The 18,739-nt window shown below is 35.7% G+C and overlaps 2 protein-coding genes across 4 annotated transcripts; one reads left to right on the plus strand and one right to left on the minus strand.

Annotated features, from left to right (window-relative positions):
* Positions 1 to 205: 205 nt before the first annotated feature.
* LOC149729807 (4-galactosyl-N-acetylglucosaminide 3-alpha-L-fucosyltransferase FUT6-like) lies at positions 206 to 8,301 on the minus strand. Of its 3 annotated transcripts, none has more exons than XM_089887135.1 (8): positions 8,088 to 8,301; positions 6,414 to 6,632; positions 5,175 to 5,364; positions 4,664 to 4,852; positions 3,938 to 4,019; positions 2,452 to 2,639; positions 1,478 to 1,720; positions 206 to 1,162 (listed from the first exon to the last, which is right to left on the minus strand). In XM_089887135.1, exons 1-8 carry the CDS (start codon positions 8,248 to 8,250, stop codon positions 946 to 948), a joined length of 1,491 nt encoding a protein of 496 aa, XP_089743261.1. In that variant the 5' UTR covers positions 8,251 to 8,301; the 3' UTR covers positions 206 to 945. The 3 variants fall into 3 exon arrangements, with proteins under 3 accessions (XP_089743261.1, XP_089743260.1, XP_089743262.1); XM_089887134.1 differs by having other exon boundaries at positions 6,396 to 6,632; XM_089887136.1 differs by lacking the exon at positions 6,414 to 6,632.
* Positions 8,302 to 12,467: 4,166 nt separating this feature from the next.
* LOC149729808 (sodium-dependent phosphate transport protein 2B-like) lies at positions 12,468 to 17,569 on the plus strand. Its single transcript, XM_089887343.1, has 10 exons — positions 12,468 to 12,586; positions 12,939 to 13,016; positions 13,317 to 13,463; positions 13,988 to 14,134; positions 14,339 to 14,450; positions 14,561 to 14,720; positions 15,128 to 15,232; positions 15,598 to 15,751; positions 16,008 to 16,217; positions 16,603 to 17,569. Exons 1-10 carry the CDS (start codon positions 12,538 to 12,540, stop codon positions 17,328 to 17,330), a joined length of 1,890 nt encoding a protein of 629 aa, XP_089743469.1. The 5' UTR covers positions 12,468 to 12,537; the 3' UTR covers positions 17,331 to 17,569.
* Positions 17,570 to 18,739: the final 1,170 nt, after the last annotated feature.

The raw sequence follows: 18,739 nt of genomic DNA on the forward strand, positions 1-18,739 counted from the left end.
TTCTCATGGAAATCTCAGACATGCTGCTTGGCAAGAGAGCATAGCGCTAATAAACAGCCACATATTTCTCGATACGTGCCAGAAAGTGGCTCCAAAACTGTTCAGATAAAATACGTAATAAGTAATACGCACAAATATAGGCTGCTTGTATATAGTGCAGATATACCTAAAAGTACCAAATTTCAAATTCAATTTTGGACAACTGTTGGAATAAAAATTTTACTATAATTTTTGTTTCAACAAATAATACGAAGTACTTGTGTTCCATTACCTCGCAAAAACAAACCATATTTCAAACAAAATATTAAACTTTAAGCAAATTATAGAACATAAGCAACATACAGAATATACGAAGTACTAAGCAATATGCAAAATCTTATACAACACACAGTATAGTTCAAAAATTGTTGTGTTGTGAAACAGACGGAGTGTGCCACAAACTAATTAACAATATAATTTATTTACCAAGTTTTGGCATATGTTGAGTTAAACTGGTAAATGTTACAATTAAAAAAAATTCTACAATGCAAACTTATTTAGAATACGGAAGAATGCTGTATTCATAAATAGTTTAAGGATCCCTGGTTTGAACTGTTATGCTTAAAGTGTAAAAGGTATAAAATAAATCAAGAAGATCAGATTCGGAAAAAAATGCTTTTCCAGTATTTGACCGCACAATAGGTTCAATTTATAGTAAATAATCAGTAGGTTTACGATCAGAAAAAAAGGAATATTCAAAAATATAGAAGCTAGACTAAAATGAATCATTAATCTAGACAAGTAAAAGTGCATAATCAAAGGGGACGTTCTAACACAGAAAGTATGGGCTAATATACTTTCTATATCTATACAGAAGTGACTCCCCTACAAAAAAAACTATATAGAAGAAACTGTATAACAAAACAGTAAAATTTGAGCGCATACAGATCAAACAGTATGAAAAACTTATGCAAGACACGTTGAGGATTCTGGCCCAAAAAAATTCTGATTTAAATTCGGAACTGTCTGACTGTGGTTTTTATTCCAGCCTTGACGAATGAGTTTGCACATATGGCAATAACCATTTACTTCGTAATCAAACATGTCATCCTGTACAAGATCTTCAGGATTTTCGGGTTCCCTAATTTTGTAAACAGGGTAAAAACCTGGCTGCTTCCACCACCTGCAGTAGAGAGATAGATTTACTGACTGGCGCCGTGGCACAGTTGGTTAGCACGCCTGTCTCTAACCCAAAGCATAGGGGTTGAAGGCTTGTCGCTGCTACCATTGTTGGTGTATGTATCTTTGCGCAAGACACTTACACCTAACAGCAATTCCTTCAACCCAGTGGTCACTAATGGGTTGTCTAAATTGTCAGTCATACAATATTAAAAATTTAAAAACAAATTAAAACTACACATAAAGTTACATATGTGGTAACCCATAAGCTAGCAAAGTACATTATTTTGCCCCGATAAAGTTACACACACATACGTACTGAAAATACTCCTTATAAGCAGTGTCATTGCTTTCGAGCATCCTCAAATGGTCAGCCAACCTTACAGGATCATTTCCAAAATCTGCTGCATGTATGTAGGAGCCAGGTGGAGCTATTCGCTCTGCAGTTTCTTTACTGGTGCCCCATACAACAGGTACAAGTCCAGCGTATAAACCGTTATACCAGAATTTTTCAGTGAGGTAGTCTTTACAATCAAGAGTGTTTTCAAAAGCAAAGTAAAACCTGAAAAATACAATCATAAATATGAGTGTAAATTATATTTTTTATATTTTCTTTATTTTTGCGTGGCGAGAATAAAGTTATTATAACATGAGCACCCTATTTCATCACCTCATATAACATGCCGGATTTTGAGTTATGTTTAATTTTGGAATGGCCAACAATTTGGACAACACAAGCACCCGCAATAACAGCAGCATTTAGCACCAAACCCAGGGTATGTGAATAAATTAATGAATGTAAGTAAATTACTTTATCCTTGTGTAGCTGGAAAACGAAAGTCTTGACACCCCCTGACCCCCACCCCTTGTACACGCCCCTGGCTACAACCCTACGTCACATGTACCCATGTACATTATTGATAAGCTGCTGGTAATAAATGGGAAATGAAACCACATAATACAGCACACTTACATTAATTTTGCATATCCCTAATTTTCAAGGCTGGCATGGAGAAAAATTGCTATTGCATGATTTTTAATTTAAAATGTTTATTTTTCTCATCTTATTAAATTGATTGAATGAATGTAACTTACTAATCTTCTCTTGGCCGGAAAACAACAGTCGTTATAACACGGCCCGAAAGTGTTCTGTTTCATACACCTTGTGCCAACTTACGAGTTACCAAGCATGTTACTTTGTGGGTTATTTTGTTACTTTTTAACAGGAATCATGGATATTATTTACCGGTTAGCGGTTACCATGTATGATACCTCTTACATATGTTATCTTACTTAAAAGTTCGCAGAAAATCAAAGAACTTAGTGTTGCTGAGTGGCAGTTCCTTGTCGCCACACTTCCCATACATCTCCACTGGGTATTTTCCTTCATTTTTGATCCTCTTAACGAACTCATGTCGTTCTCTAGCATGTTTTACAATAGCACAGTCGCTGGCAACCCAAGCAGATCCAAGCTTTTTTACCTGCCACAAAACAACTTTAAAAATGAATTTAGAAAATATTTTAATTATATATCTCATTTTTAATACAACTTTGAAGATGAATTTTAAAATGTTGCGATTACATAAATTTCCATTGTTAAAAAGAAAAATTTGATCATATTAATCACCCACAAAGTAAAAAACATGGTAACTTGTAAGGTAGCATGATGTGTATGAAACAGAACACTCGTGTTATAACAACTGTCGTTTTCCCACCAGGATAAAGATACATTTAACTGAACTTTACTAAAACTTATCATCATTTTAGGTACTACATACAACCAGTGGTAAATCTATAGGTTTGGTGTTAGAACACCCCTCAAAAAGTTTATACACATTTCCGTTACGTAGCGCTAAATGAAAAACGGCATGTGTCAAAGTTGTGTAAAACAACTTAAGCCAGCTTTCATGACATACTAATTTAAATAACAGAAAATCTCACGACGGAAAAATGTTTTACAAAGAAAGTGTTAGCTAGTAAAAAGGGAACTGAAGACAAATTTAAAAGGTGTCCAGATTTATTGAATTAATAGAACATACAATTTCAATTTTTTGGCCCAAAATTTTAGCACATAATATCCAAACGCCCTGAGCAATTTAACAACGGTCTATGGGAGTCCTAAGGATACGAATTTATAATTCATTGAATGTTCTTAGTTTAATACTAAAAGGAACGAGAAAAAGGGAGAAAAGTTGTCCCATCTTTCCCTGCCTTGCTGTATATAGTTCTCCAGAATGGCAGTTTTATATTGTAGACTTTACTCAACAAACACAAATATTTATTAAGCAGTAAAATCAGTATAAAAGGACTTGTAATAAAAGTCAACAAATTTCAATCCAAGCTATCAGCTTAGCAGCAATGGAAAAAAAAACATAAGAAAATATAAATACAAACAATATGTAACTGTACTGTTAGGGCAACTAACTAAATAAGTTACTGAAAATCCAACTAAGCGAAAACTTAAATTTCACCAGTATTAGCTATCATCACTAAAAAAACTTAAAGATATAAAAAAAAATTATACATATAACAGTACTGTTAGGGCAACTGATCCAGTTAGTAAAAACTAATTTAAGCGAAAACTCATTTAAGAGCAAATTTTGAGTAAAAAAAGTGTAAATAAAAACAGGCCTACCCATTTTTACCAAGTAGAACATCATGTATCGGTGGAACCCTACACACATGCGGAGAAATTTCTGTTTAGCTTTAAAAATAGATCTAAAATAACTGTTTGTTTTATCAGCTATATCTAAGAAAAGATAAACTTTATTTACGTTACCTTTAAAAGTTCTTGAAACATGTTTTCAAATTGTGCGTCATCTGTAACTCTTGGAAGTTCAGCAACAAATGAATCTTTGCCTCTGTGTTTACAAAACATATAAGTTACATGCTTGGTAACTCGTAAGTTGGCATGAGGTGTATAAAACACTAGTGTTTTATGACTCGTTTCCAGTCACAGAGGGATAAAGCAAGTTACAGTAGTTCTAGGTAACCTACATTTATTGTCACTATGTTTATAACTGCCAATTTAGATAACCCATAATTGAAACTGACCAATAGCATTAGGAATATGATAAAAGACTTAATTAGTAGTTTAAGTTTGCTCAATAGGAAGATTTTTGCAACTAAACTTATCTGAAAGGTCAAAATAAAATTGAATGAGGCATTTTCCAACAATTAATGCAATTCGATACAGGGAATAGCCTATCTATTCAGTCAATTCAGACTAAGTATCAGCACCAAACCCATTCTCCATTGAACAACTTAAATAAGCACCACTTCTCACAGGCACAAGTGCAGGTTTACTGTCTATATGGCAATTCTGATGGTATAGTACTTAGTGCGCTAATAAAAAATGTTTCTCCTTAAAAAAAAACTTTTTTTTAAGGCGAAATCTAATAAAATAGTTTTAAAATAATTTTGTTTCGCCCTGTAATAATTGTTCGCCCTGACCTTGGACTCGGGCCAGATTTGGCCCAAAATATATTTGTACCTACTTATTTACCTTCCTACTCTGTGGAGATACCAGTCCAGTGCTGTGTGCGGAATCATGGCAGAAATTATGTCAGAATCGGAACGAAAATGCATCGTGACGTTGAAGAAATTGTTGTGTTCAGTTAAAGCCTTGTGCCAGTAATGTCTTACAGTAGACGGACTCTCATGGCACCACCATGCAAACACTTGGTGGGGCTTTCTGTAAATGAAAAATGGGTTTCAACTTTTATTCACAATTTTTGTAACTAGTGGCACAGCCAGGGGGTTGAGGGCAAACCCCATTTTAAAAAAATATTTTTTTTGTAAATTATTTTTTTTTTCCTTACTGCATCACTTTTTGTTACATTTTAAACAATACGACTTGTGAAACTTTAATTTTTTAATTTATAAATTGTTTCATAGGCAAAATCTGATTCAGCTGTAAAATTATATATTATGAAACAATTTACTATGAAACAATCTATTTACAAATACAAAAGCCTGCCTTTTATTAGATACATACAGAGAGAGTCACGCCTTACCTTTTAGTTGGATCTGGTTTATTTTTAGCATCAGTTCCTTTCATGTAAAATATGACGGCGTCACTTTCATCCAATCTGTTATGGTCAGTTGTTAGTTCACATCCACCTCCACAAGCCTTCGTTGCAGGAAGATGCCAGTTTCGCTTGTGATATGTGGACACCCAATCCAAAATAACAGGTTTTTTCAAGCCTAAGAAAAAAATGTGTGCCATTATTTAAATATTGTAGAAAACTGCAAAAAATGACTCAAGCCACTAACCATTCAGCGTAAAGTTTTAATAAAGTTATTAAATAAGAGTGATTTCTAATTTGTGTTTTGCAAGAATATGAGTAAATTATTAGAATCATAATTTTGTACTATAAACAAATTACAAACCAAATTGTGACCGTAAAATCAAGATCAATAAATTTTTATAGTTTAGAAATTTCTTAAACCAAAACTAAACATGCATTAATTCAGTGTGTGCAAAAGTATGTTCATTCACTTAAAAAGCAAGACGACATACCAAGCAAATTAAATAAACAAACCATGCTATTAAGTTAATTACAGTAGATCATATTAACCCAACTGAATCAATATTAATTTAATATTGTGTTATTGTGTATGTTATGGGTTAGTTTGAAACTTATAAATAAATCAATAGCCCAGGTTATTTTATTAGTATTGTTTCTTTTAGTATGTTTTCTAAATGTAAAACTATATATTCTAAAAATAAAAATAGAAATATTAAATGCTTGAAAAAGATTAATGCATAACCAGGCAAGCTAGTTCAATTGAAGCTATTGAGTATAGGGAACACCCAGACAGGCTAAAAGGCCAATTTTTTGCCCTTTTTGCCCAACTTCGGGAAGCGGCAGGGTTCAAAACAAAACCTGGGGAAGTCTATGCCATAGCACCCTGGGTGTTGGGGTAATGGGTCAATCCTAGCCTAAATCCTAGGACCCATGGAGTGCCACGCTACGGAATCTCACCCTGATAGAATAGTATCAGTCAGGGGCGTATCTAGGAATTTAAAAAGGGGGGTCCGCAAGTTTTTGCCTAGAAAATGGGTGCGTATAAAACAAAACGTGTTCAATTAAAACGTACCTTGACTGACATAAATAATAATGCACATAATAGAATTGCGTAAGAATAATAGAAACGCGTAGGAAAGGGGGATTCAGACCCCCTTAACCCCATTTCCCCCCCTTGTATACGCCCCTGGTATCAGTATCACCCACTTGGATCTTGTGTAGTACTTTGCTGAGTTGGTGGGGCAGTATTGGTTGTTGTTGTTGTTGTTGTTGTTGCTGTTGTTGTTGTTGTTGTTGTGGTTGTTGTAGACATTGTTGTTGTTTTTAAGGCCATATCTTCTGTCTTCACATTTTTAACATCTTCAGGTTTCGGATATGGATAAATTTCAATATGAGATCCAGAATTCATTGCGACAGACCCATTGGACATTGACAGGATGTTGGCTGATGGATTTGAAATGAATTCATTTTGTTTAATTAAAGCTTTAATTTGTAGATTTTAAATGAAATTTATGGTTATACTATCTCAATCTCATAGGGGTAATGGGTAATACCAGAAAATAGTTTTGTTAAGATGTATTATTGACATATATAGCGTAAAACTCCATTACTCCAATATCATATTCTTTTTTGTTAGTCTACATGAATATTACTGGATATATTAAATGCTAATGCCGTCTACACAAATTTAATAAAATTTGTCAGTAGTAACTATGAGTAAAAATAATACCTTATTAATAGTTTTTAGTTTAAATTCACCAACTGACTGTAACCACATAAAACCGTAGGCTTTTATCTAAATATTTGTAGCAGAGGGTAAAAACCTAAAATACATGCCAAACATATTCTCTTTAACATAGGGGTAAACATTTGACAAGCGCTGTGGCCATAGGCGACTAACTTTTAAAATGTCAAGGTACCCATAATTTTTAAAGAATAGAAGTTTACGCCGACAAAAGCATGATTTTTTTTGCTTGTCACAATATCAGTTTTTATTTGGGAAATACCGTACTGATCGTTACACTATCACCCCCTATAATGTTTGTTTTAAGACATGTTCGTAAGATAGGCTATTCAATTGATTATACGTTTAATCTGGGTACTTACTACTTATGGGTGCTCTAATTTATTTTCAGGGTATACTATATACGTATTCCTTGCATACCAATATACCAATGTTAGGCGGCTATGGCTTGTGGCACAGTTGTTAGCGCGCCTGACTCCAACTATAACCCAGAGGTTACAAGTTCAGGGGTCATTGCTGCTACTATTGTGGTGTATGCGTCCTTTGTCAAGACAGAAAAAAGTAATAGCTTCAACCCAATGTACCCTTTCGAGCTTTTTAAGTTGTAAGCCATACATTGCATCAAAGAATGAAAAAATCTAAAGCTGCATACTTTGCAACTCAGAAGCTAGTTATGTTTATCCCCATGTTGACAGTTGTACTCTCAAATATTTACCAAAATAACAAAGCTATTGGCATACTTTGTGAATTTAGCATCATTTCTGTCTTCTTGCATACAAAAAATAAAAGAAAATTTAAGCGTCCCTTTAATTAGTGCATGTCAACTATGTCCACAGACAATATTCGGTTCACTATGTCCGCTACATCCGCTATGATCGCTATGTCCGCTATGATCGCTATGTCAGCTATCTCCACTATGTCCACTGTGTTCACTATGTCCACTATGTCTACTATGTCCACTATGTAGTGAATATTGTGGACATAGCAGACATAGCGGTCATGCACTAATTAAAGGGTCCACTCCCAATTTAAGTGGCAACAAATACAAACAACAAACAAACAATGGATGACATATGTGAGAAAAACACAATCAATGTACAATAATTGCACAAGACATGCAAATATGAAATTCAAGTGCAAAACACAAGTCTCACCTGCCCTGCTTTTCCAGATCGCTTTGATATTAGTCTTTGTTGCCTCATAATAATGAGATTGCAAGCAAAACAGGATAAAAACCATTGCTAAACTTAGAAGGCTGACACCCCTACATATTCGACTTCGCATTTTTTCAACCAGGAAAGCACTGATGTAACTCATTAAACTGCCCACACCAAAATTAACATCAAGTAATCCTTAGATCCACGATTCCTGTTAAAATAAAGTTACGAAATTACCACAAAGTAACATACTTGGTAACTCATAACTCATAAGCTGGCACAAGGTGTATGAAACAGAACACCTGTGGGCCGTGTTATAACGACCGTCGTTTTCCGCCCACCAGAGGATATAGTAAGTTGCATTCTTTTATTCCTTCATAATTTGATACTAGTAAAATCCTTTTCTTATGTTATTGGACCTCTAAAAAAACCGTAATAACCAACACAAAAATCGTAACAATCTTCTAATACCTATCTATCTTAAACAGTAAAACCACCAACCCCTAACTATTAAGCATTGACTATCAAATACAATCCCCTAGTACTCTAATACCTTCCAGTTTCCACCAGCCTAATCTTAAAAGTACCGATTCTTTGCCAGTGCCAGCAGTGCCTGGAACTTTTATAACTTAAGAATTCTAAATCCACACTACAAGGATTCTTAACCAAAGCTACTGTTTACGGTCCGCAAAATATAAATAAACCGATATTGTTTTAATATCTGGAAAAACTGCCCACCTTCCTGCGTCGAGGTATCAAACATGAGTTTTTAATAAGAATACACTTTATTAACTATTGCGTTCGGTGTATCGAATGACACATCGGGTTGTCAAAATATGAGTATTTAATGGGGTTACACTTTACTAACTGTAACAGGCATGTTGCGTGTACCAAACGACGCGCTCATGACGTTCTTAGACAACCCACGACTTTAAAAACTCAATACAAGCGAAGCGAATACGTAGCAACTTCAACTTAAAAGGGAAATTCCCACAGAAACAATTTGACCCACGTAGTCGTCACGGGACTGGGTACCGCATCTCTGCTAACTTTGGGTAGCTCAATTGTTTGTTTTTTAATATTTTTTCAAAAGAAGAAAACTCGACGGCTATAAAACTGTTAATTATATATAGTAACCCTTTACAACTATTCAGACGAGTAGACAAATCGCCAGCTGGCCCTCCATTTGGTCATTTTTTAAATTTATACACGTCACCAGGAGTCGCTCTAAAGCAATGTTTTTGGAAATGCTCGAGTGGCGGGGCAGTAACAGTCATTATAACACATGTGTTTTGTTTCATACACCTCGTGCCCCTTTGTGGGTTACTATTTTGTTGTTGGTTTTTTAATTATTCTGTTTTATTGTATTGGTGACAATTTAAGCTGAAATAATTGCCGTTTAGTGTTTGCCCAGAGACACATTCACCCACAATGGCAGCACCAACAAGCCTTGAACAGGTAACCTCTGGACTAGAGACAGATGCGCTAGCCACTGTACCACGGCGCTAATAAAGTATGATTTTTACCCCAATGTTTTTTATTTGGAATTTTGGCTTCCGGAAGTGCTAGAAAAAGATTATTTATTCGGTAAAAGTGAAAACAATAAGATTGCATAAATGGCACTGTCATACGTTAGTTCCTTTACTAAATACTATCTTGCACGACTAGAGCTGCATTTTACAAATTCTTTTTTAAACAGACATCATCCGATCACGCGTGGTCCCATACATGAGCGATTAAACTTTACGAGCATGTACGGGCCGGGTCCTTTTGGACCAAGCCCATAGCCCACCCCTCTGCTTCTACGTCAAAGCAAACAGTGATATTACCGGTAATTAACACGTGTTTAACTTACAAAGACGCGGGTCGTTGGCTGGAGGGGAGACTTTTATACGAACAAGCTGTATGTCCATATTCACTACTTGTTAACTCTCAAAACTCTCTGCTGAGAAAGAGAGTGTATGAATGAAAATTATTGTCGCTCATTTATCCCGCGTTGCAACATGAGAATTTACAGCTGTCTTTATTTCGGTAGGGCTTTTATAAAATAGTTTCTACATTTGCACTACGCAAGATTCCACACTTATGCTTGATTTGTATACGAGTTGCCTCACTTCTACCGTTTTGGGTGATGGTGTTTATTTGATTGTTCTGTTAGTTATTACATATCTCTTACACCTCAAACCCGGGCCATTCCAGATGTGCAAGGTTGCAAAAATCTGCCGTAAATACAACGAAGTCTCAGGCTAATGAACGATAAATATTCGCTGTGTTTACCTCTATCCAGTTTAGTAGTTGAACTGATTTAGAGTCTGCAGTTGCTGGTTCGCTCTGCTACAGAGGCGTGCTTTGTAAATGGGCGAACCGTGGGCAGCGGAATTTTTACCACCGGCCAAAGTCTTTCGTCTGTACTGTGCGCGGTATGCAACCTTTCAATAGATATTTTAGCTTTAACGAGTTTATAAATTTGAATTTGCTTTTAGTATCCAGAATTTTACCGCATTTAAATTTAAGCACACGTAAAAAAACAACAATAACAACAAAAGCGAAAATTATGTTGTTTCAATTAGTTACACATGTGTATTTGAGAAACCTAAACGCATAGTAAATTAAATGGTGCCATCAACCGCTCAAGGTCGATTGTAAGAGTCATAAAAAAGAGGAGCATAAAAATCTGCAACCGAGAGCAAAAAGCAAAATGATGTGTGCCATGAGCACTTACATTTGAGCGTCTCGTCAACACGGAATTTACCCCTGCGGCATGGATGGCGGTAAACGAAAAGTCAATGTCCTCGTGAAATGTAAAAAATGCGTAGTTGTTGACGGAATACCTGACAGTTATAAACTATGGGTCGTTGATATCTAAATCACAAAATCATACGCTGTGGCATTTGCGACTTTGGCCTTAATGCACACTGGGACGTTAAACCCTATATAAAATAGCAACAGTTAAAAGCACCTTCAACTGTAAGTTTCGGTAAACAAGTAGAACTTTTACGTTAACGAGGATTTATGACACTGGGGTTTACAATAAAGCTTATTTTAAAATGTGCAACGTTTTCTTCCGAGCAAATGTATTTACGAGTAATAATATATTGTAAATTTGATTGTAGTTACTGTTAGTATAGTAACAATCTCTTTGAGGATATTTTGGATAAATTTGGATAGTCGGGTGGGGAAAGACGGGACACATTTTTATTCTAGTACCGTCCAAATTGCTAGTAAAACAGAGAATATTTTAAAATTATAAGGTCTTTTCTTCACGACTACCATATACTGTTGTTAATTATTTAAAACACCACCAGGATATTTAGAAATTATGTTTTAAACGTGTTCCGTTTTCCACTAATGTGCTGTATAGTACTGTGGGGTAGGATGGGACACCATTACCACATAAAATCCAAAAATCCTGATCGTATTTTAAACAATTAACAACGGTCTATGAAAGTCGTGAGGATACGGTTTTTAAAATCTTCGAATGTTCTTTGTTTAATATACCAAATGCGACGGATATAGCACAAAAAGGTGTCCCATCTTCCCCTACCCTACTATATACTTTATATTACCATTTAAGCCTTAAAACTAAACCCCTAACCTAAATAGTATAGTAACAAGCAGGGGCTACGCATGATGTTTAATTTGCGGGATTTATTAGAGTGACATTTATGTCTGCCTAAACTGCAAAACTGCACTTACACACGCGATATGTGTATATTGATTTACGGTCATGTCAAAAATATGATTTAAATGTCGCACCTGCTGTTTGCAGCCCTGCCAAAAACATCACTATTGTTAAAGTCCTTTTAATAAATTTATTCTGAAAGCCACAGTTCAATATTTGGTTTAGCACCTTGTAGGGACGGGCATTTATAGACCTTTATGGACCCAATCGCGGTTGCGGTTGGCGCTGTGTCACCGACCTTCAAGTCCGTCAGCAAGTACTCAAAAACAAATTGTGCATTTACAACTCGATGCTGCACGCACAAAATGGCGGCTTTTACCCACAATTCATTTAGCCATAATTTAATGTTCAAAACAGAATATATCACTGGGTAAAACAGAAATGTTTCTATTTTTTCACACTGTATATATATACGTATAAATGGTGAGTGTCATTTATTTATCCTCTCGTAGCGGGGCATTACAAGTTGTAATACAAGTGTACTTACATATATATATCTCGTAACGCTTATCAAGTCTTTAGGTTTGTGGGGAACTTTGGTGAATAATTTTTAAAACAAAAGACCGTTAAGTTGTTACGCAACATGCGGCGCTTAGCATTTGTTTACTTATATAATCACGTCTTCAGCGCATGTTTTACAGGTCTGACGGCGCTATAACGACGTTAATATATAAGTACCACCGACACAAATAACCGGCGCAGAAGCATAAGCACCCACGCTAGTCAAGGGAAGTTTTCTGCGTTGCGAATTGAGACTAAAAGAAAATGAAGGCAGAGAACACTAAAACCGCTGATGTAAAAATCGTGGATGATGGTATAAAAAAGTAGACTATATATCTAACGATATTTAGCGATTTTTGATGTATTTTCTATCAATACTAATAGACTATATCTAACAATATTTAGCGATTTTTGATGTGTTTTTCCGAAATTAATCTACCGTTTAACAAAAAAAAAGCATTTTAAATAAAGGGGGAGACGGGACACCTTTAGCATATAATATCCAAATATCGAAGAGGAGAAAATAGAATGAAAAGGTGTCCAATCTTTCGTCCCCACTCTACTATATACTGTTTTACACTGTGTCCGCATTTTAAAAAATATTCAATTTCGCAATCAAAATAAAATTGCTTCGCACTATAATTAATCTGCGTCTTGTTACACAGATTCATTGGATTCGACAGTAAAAATCGAAGATTCCGATCAAAAAGTTGACAATTTCGCTGTTACATGGGAAGATGACGGTAAGCATGCAGAACTTGAGTTTAAAAAATTTCAATCATAAGAAATTATTTGTTTTTTTTTTATTTAAAAACATTTAATTGTGTATTTTCATTGAAAAATATAAGAATACCATTTTTCTAAAAAAATGAAAATGAAAATTGTTGTTATTTTAACAAAGTTTTGTTAATTTTCTTTTTTTGTTAGTTAATCTTTATTAAAAAATCTAACAATATATATATAAAAATCATATTCTTTTTGCAATGAAAACTTAGGCTAAGGTATTAACGTTAAATAAAACGTGAAATTTTTGCATCCATTAGAAAACTATGTGAAATGGAGTGATAAAACAACGAACGAAAAGCTGAAAACTGTCGTAGTGACAACTGTTAAGATTATTCTTGCTCTTGGTTGCTTGTACATCTTCATTTGCTCCATCAGCATGCTGGGAGATTCTTTCGAAATTCTTGGTAAGTATATAAGTATATATATAGTGGGGTGGGGGTGGATGGGACAATTTCTGCACATAATATCCAAAAACCCTGATCCTGTTTTAAACAATTACCAACGGTTCATTGGAGTCGTGCAGATACGGTTTTATAACTATTTAAATTTTCTTTGTTTAATACCAAAAAAAGATAAGAAAATAGAATGAATAAAGTGTCCTATCTTCCCCTACCCTTCTAAATAGTATTACTAAAAAAACGGTATTCATGTTAATTTTTTTTTTAAAGCACTTAAAAGTGCTGATTTTCCGTTAGCTGCGTTTATGGAAATATTCGTGAGACCTTTAGATTACATTTGAGCATATCTACTTATATACGAACTTTTTCGTATGTGTGTTTTTTTCGTTGGTGTGTCCTTTTTTCTTATTCGTTGGTGTGGTCCTTTAAACCTAACACTCTACCTTTTTTCTGAGACGCATAATACTGCGTTACCTAACCTCCAAAAATTCCATCAACTAACGCAATTTTGTACATATAAAAAATTGCAGCTGGTAAAACTGCGGGCGAAATCTTTTCAAACGACTCATTTCTCGCAAACCCACTTTCTGGTTTAATTGTTGGGATTCTGGTCACAGTGCTGGTTCAGAGCTCATCAACTTCAACTTCCATTGTCATAACTATGGTTGCTGCCGGAAGTAAGTACTGTACCGATAGCTTATAAGTAATCAGTGCAACAAGAAGTATTTTTTTCCCATTAAAGCACATCTCAAAATTACTGCGCACTTTTTTGGTTTTAGTGTTTAGGTTTTTCTATGCGGATATTTTCCCGCATTTCCGAACAAAAAATGCTGTGTATATCCTTTTGAGTTGGTGACAGTGATATTATTATCTGTCTCCAGTTCTTCAAGTTCACATAGCAATTCCTATCATCATGGGAACAAATATTGGGACTTCCGTGACGAACACGATCGTTGCACTTTCTCAATCCATAGATAAAAATGAATTCAGACGGTAAGCGATGGCCACGTAAGTGTGACATTGTTCAGTTTAAACAAAAATCCTAAATCCTCGCAACCTTTATTTTAATACAAGCACTATAATGTTGGTTTATTCGTTTCTAGAGCATTTGCCGGCGCTACTGTTCACGATATGTTTAACCTGCTGTCTGTTCTCGTGTTCTTGCCTCTGGAAGTGGTATCTGGGTACTTAGAAGTTACGACGCAAGCTATTATTGATTCGTTCCACATTCAAGGGGGGTCAGATGCCCCAGACATGCTTACAGTAAGTTTCCAGAAAAAAAAACACAAGGAAAGTTTCAAAATGTATACATATATTTTTTTAGTTTTTTAGTTTTTATATTTTTTTAGTTTTTGTTGTTTTTTTTTCTATTTTTAATACATAGTAGGGTGGGGAAGAGATGGGAAACCTTTTCATTTTATTTTCTCGTCCCATTTGGTAGTAAACAAAGAACATTCGAACAATTATGAAACCGTTTCCTCGTGACCCCCATAGACAGTTGTTGATTGTCTAAAACACTATCAGGGAATTTGGATGTTCTACCAGTGTCCCATCTTACCCCACAATGCCAATTTTTTTTCAAGATGCGTCACGACTGCCAGACTCCCCTGACTGCGCAACTGTATGCAGTACATTATATAACAACACATTATATATCTTTTCTTATTTAGATTATAACGGACCCAGTTGTGGAAGGGATTGTTCAGATCAATAAATCTGTCATCACGCTCTCTGCACAAGGAATTCCTCTGGAGCCAGATTCAAGTATGATAAAGGTTAGTAACGAAAACCATTACGTTCTATATCTTTTTCACAGAATAGTTTTGTGTATATACGAAGTGTTACGCATTTAATAAGTTGTTTTTTTTGCTGTTTTTTTATAGCGTGTTTTATAACGAATGTCATTTTGTCGCTAATTCACTTCAGCACATATTATCCAAATATCCTGACCGTGTTTTCAACAATTGCCAATGGTCCATTTGAGTCGTGAAGAAACGGTTGTATAACTCTTTAAATGTTTTAGGTTTACCCAGTTTGACGAGAAATTAGGATAAAAAGTTCTCCAATATGCCCCACACTACTATATATGTTCAAGTAACGCCACCTGCTGCGCTGTCTTAAAATATAATTTTGTTCACAGATATGGTGCGATCAAACAACTGCAGAAATCAACAGCACGATACTCACAAACACAAGCGTGCCAATCGGTGTTACAACTTGGCCGAATGCTTCAACCACCATTGTACCAATGAATTTGACAATGATCGAAACCGTTTATGTTGGAATCAGAAAATGTATGTCAAATGGTCCCTAAACATGCTGGTAACACATACGGTTTACGGAATGGTGCTGCATATATGCTTATTATTATTACATATAGCAACTTGTTTAACAAATTTGAGTATTTGGAATTCAACTTTTACAATTCTGTTCATATGTCCACAGTTTCTATAATAGACTCCAATTCTTGATTTTCTTGCTTCAACTGTATAAACAATTATCTTTGTTAAATCCAAAATACCTCTGTTTAATCCTATATACGTTTTTCAGGCAAGTCCCCTCAAGATTTCCTTTTTGCAAACACCGGACTTTCTGATGTAGAAGCAGGAGTTATCCTTCTTTTCGTTTCTCTATTCATTCTCTCCTCCTGTCTTATCGTCATGGTGAAGCTTTTAAGTTCGATGCTTCATGGTCCAGCCTCAAGGCTTATCAAGAAAGTTATTAACACGAAGTTCAAGCGACCATTTGGCTGGGTTACAGGTACTCCTTTTGTTTTAAGGATTTCGAATTCTTGTACTATCTTCTACTGGATTTTTGTTAGTAATAAATTTCTTTACCACCTAATTAAACGACTTCAGCAGCTGGAATATATAGTAGAGTGGGGGGAGTATAGGACACCTTTAGCACATATATCCAAATATCCTGATTGAGTTTTTAACAATTAGCAACGGGCTATAGGAGACGTGAGGAAACGAATTTATAATTTCGTGAATGTTCTTTGTTTACTTGCAAATTGGACGATAAAATAGAATGAAAAAGTGTCCCGTATTCCCTCACTGTACTAAATAGAGATAAAGGGAACAAACGACTTTTAAATTGCACTCTCTTTCTATTTTTGTTGATACAATGTTATTTTAAATCTCAGGTTATCTTTCTATTCTGGTTGGTGCTGGTTTGACATTCGTTGTGCAGAGCAGCTCTGTCTTCACGTCTATTCTTACCCCGTTGGTCGGCATTGGTGTCATCAGTGTTGAACGTATGTACCCACTCACCCTGGGTGCTAACATCGGCACGACAACGACAGGCATTTTCACCGCACTGGCTAGCGAGCCAGAAAGGCTGGAGTATTCGCTTCAGCTGGCGCTGGTCCACTTATTCTTCAATATTAGCGGAATCCTTCTGTGGTATCCTATACCGCTAATGAGGCGTGTACCCATACGTGGCGCGAAGGCACTCGGGAATATAACGGCAGATTATCGATGGTTTGCAGTGCTGTATATGATCTCAGTGTTTTTCCTGATACCAGCAATTCTCCTCGGTTTGTCCTTTGCTAATTTCTGGGCCTTGATGTCGGTGGTGATAGTGGTCGCTGTCATTGCTGTTTTCGTGGTCATAACCAATATCATGCAAACACACAAACCACAGTGGTTGCCAGAGATTCTTCGCAACTGGTTATTCCTGCCTGTATGGATGCGGTCGCTGCAGCCATACGACAAATTCTTCAGCAAATATCTGCTATGTCGCTGTTGCTGTAAACCAAAAGACGACGAAGAAAGCATCATTTCTAGCTCGGTCGAGGCACCAAGCGGAAACGATAACACCACGTTTGAAGCTGACGAAATCAAACAAGAATTTACGGGGACGAAAATGTAGTTTTATAATCTTGCATGCAGGATAAACTTTCGGTTAAAACGTTGATACCCTGCAGCGCAAACATCGTACATTTCTCATCGACTTGCAATTCTTCCGGCGTATTTCTTTAATGTTGCGTTTCACAGACCTTGTGGTTAATAAATGTTACTATAACGTTCGTTTTTGTAAATGACTGTAGAATAAATGCGGTTCAAAAAACTATGTGATTTTGTCGTAATTTCAATCAGTATAAAAAAACATAAACAATTTCCAACGAAACTGGACCAACGTCATATATGATATCCTACATTGTTCAATGTTCAACATAACCATTAAGCTGAGAAACATACTAAGTTGGCTAACCATTAAGCTGAGAAACACACTAAGTTGACAGGACAACTGTTGTGTTGATTTACAAGCTATTTGGTGGCTTTAAATACTTTGGTTCTCCCACAGGTAATGAATAAATGAAAATAACATGCTTTATCCTCACGTGACCGGAAAACGACAGTCGTTATAACATGGGTGTTCTGTTTCATACACCTCGTGCCACCTTACGAGTTACAAAGTATGTTACTTTGTGGGTGCTGTAATGTCCACAGTCCTATGCTCGCCGAGAAATGTTGTATTCTACATTTGTATCTACACTTGCACACTGACATAAAATAAGATAAAACGTAGATGTTGATATGTTACTAACGGGTTTCTGATGTTTAAAAGTTTGTGAGTTACAGTGCACCATCTCTAGCGTTTACAAATTAATTGAAAAACTTTCACAGTAGGACAAAACAAGGTGTTAATAACACGACTGACACCTAGCAGTTAGGAAATAATGTAAATAAGCCGCAAGGCGTCGCCAAATTGTGTTTAAAAGAGAACGTGCAGATCTGGGGAACTCCCTTTTTTTGTTTCCTTTCATGTCTTTTAAATTTTAGATATATATGTTCGATTTATTATACAGATGCATCATATAGTTTTCTGTTCTTAGATTTACCTAAACGTGTTTCGTTCCCTTGTACCATGGCATTTATTACGGAAGCTGAGTTTATAAATATGTGTACTTCTTTTGTTAAAGCCTCCGACAGTTTGCGCGACGGCTGGCGTTTGGTTTCAGATGATATATTAAATCTTACATACGCAACAAAAAAGTTCTGTAAACTGATAAAGCCGCGATCTAAAGAGGACAACACTAACGCCATTGCTGTTAATTTTGACTGTCACATTGTGTACAGCAATTCGTATAGCAATCCCGTGTTTTATTTCACCGCTTGTGATTTGGAGGGCAAACCATTGACACTCCTTCAATGTTGGGAGTTAGTTGACTGTAGTTACCAGCATAACGTACAGGAAAACAATAAATGGAGTTTTATAACTGAAAAGGAGCATCCTATACTGTTGCGGCCATTTTTTCAACTACACCCTTGCCACAC

The sequence above is a fragment of the Ciona robusta genome, chromosome 10, assembly GCF_009617815.1.
Source record: "Ciona robusta chromosome 10, ASM961781v2".
Taxonomy (NCBI): domain Eukaryota; kingdom Metazoa; phylum Chordata; class Ascidiacea; order Phlebobranchia; family Cionidae; genus Ciona; species Ciona robusta.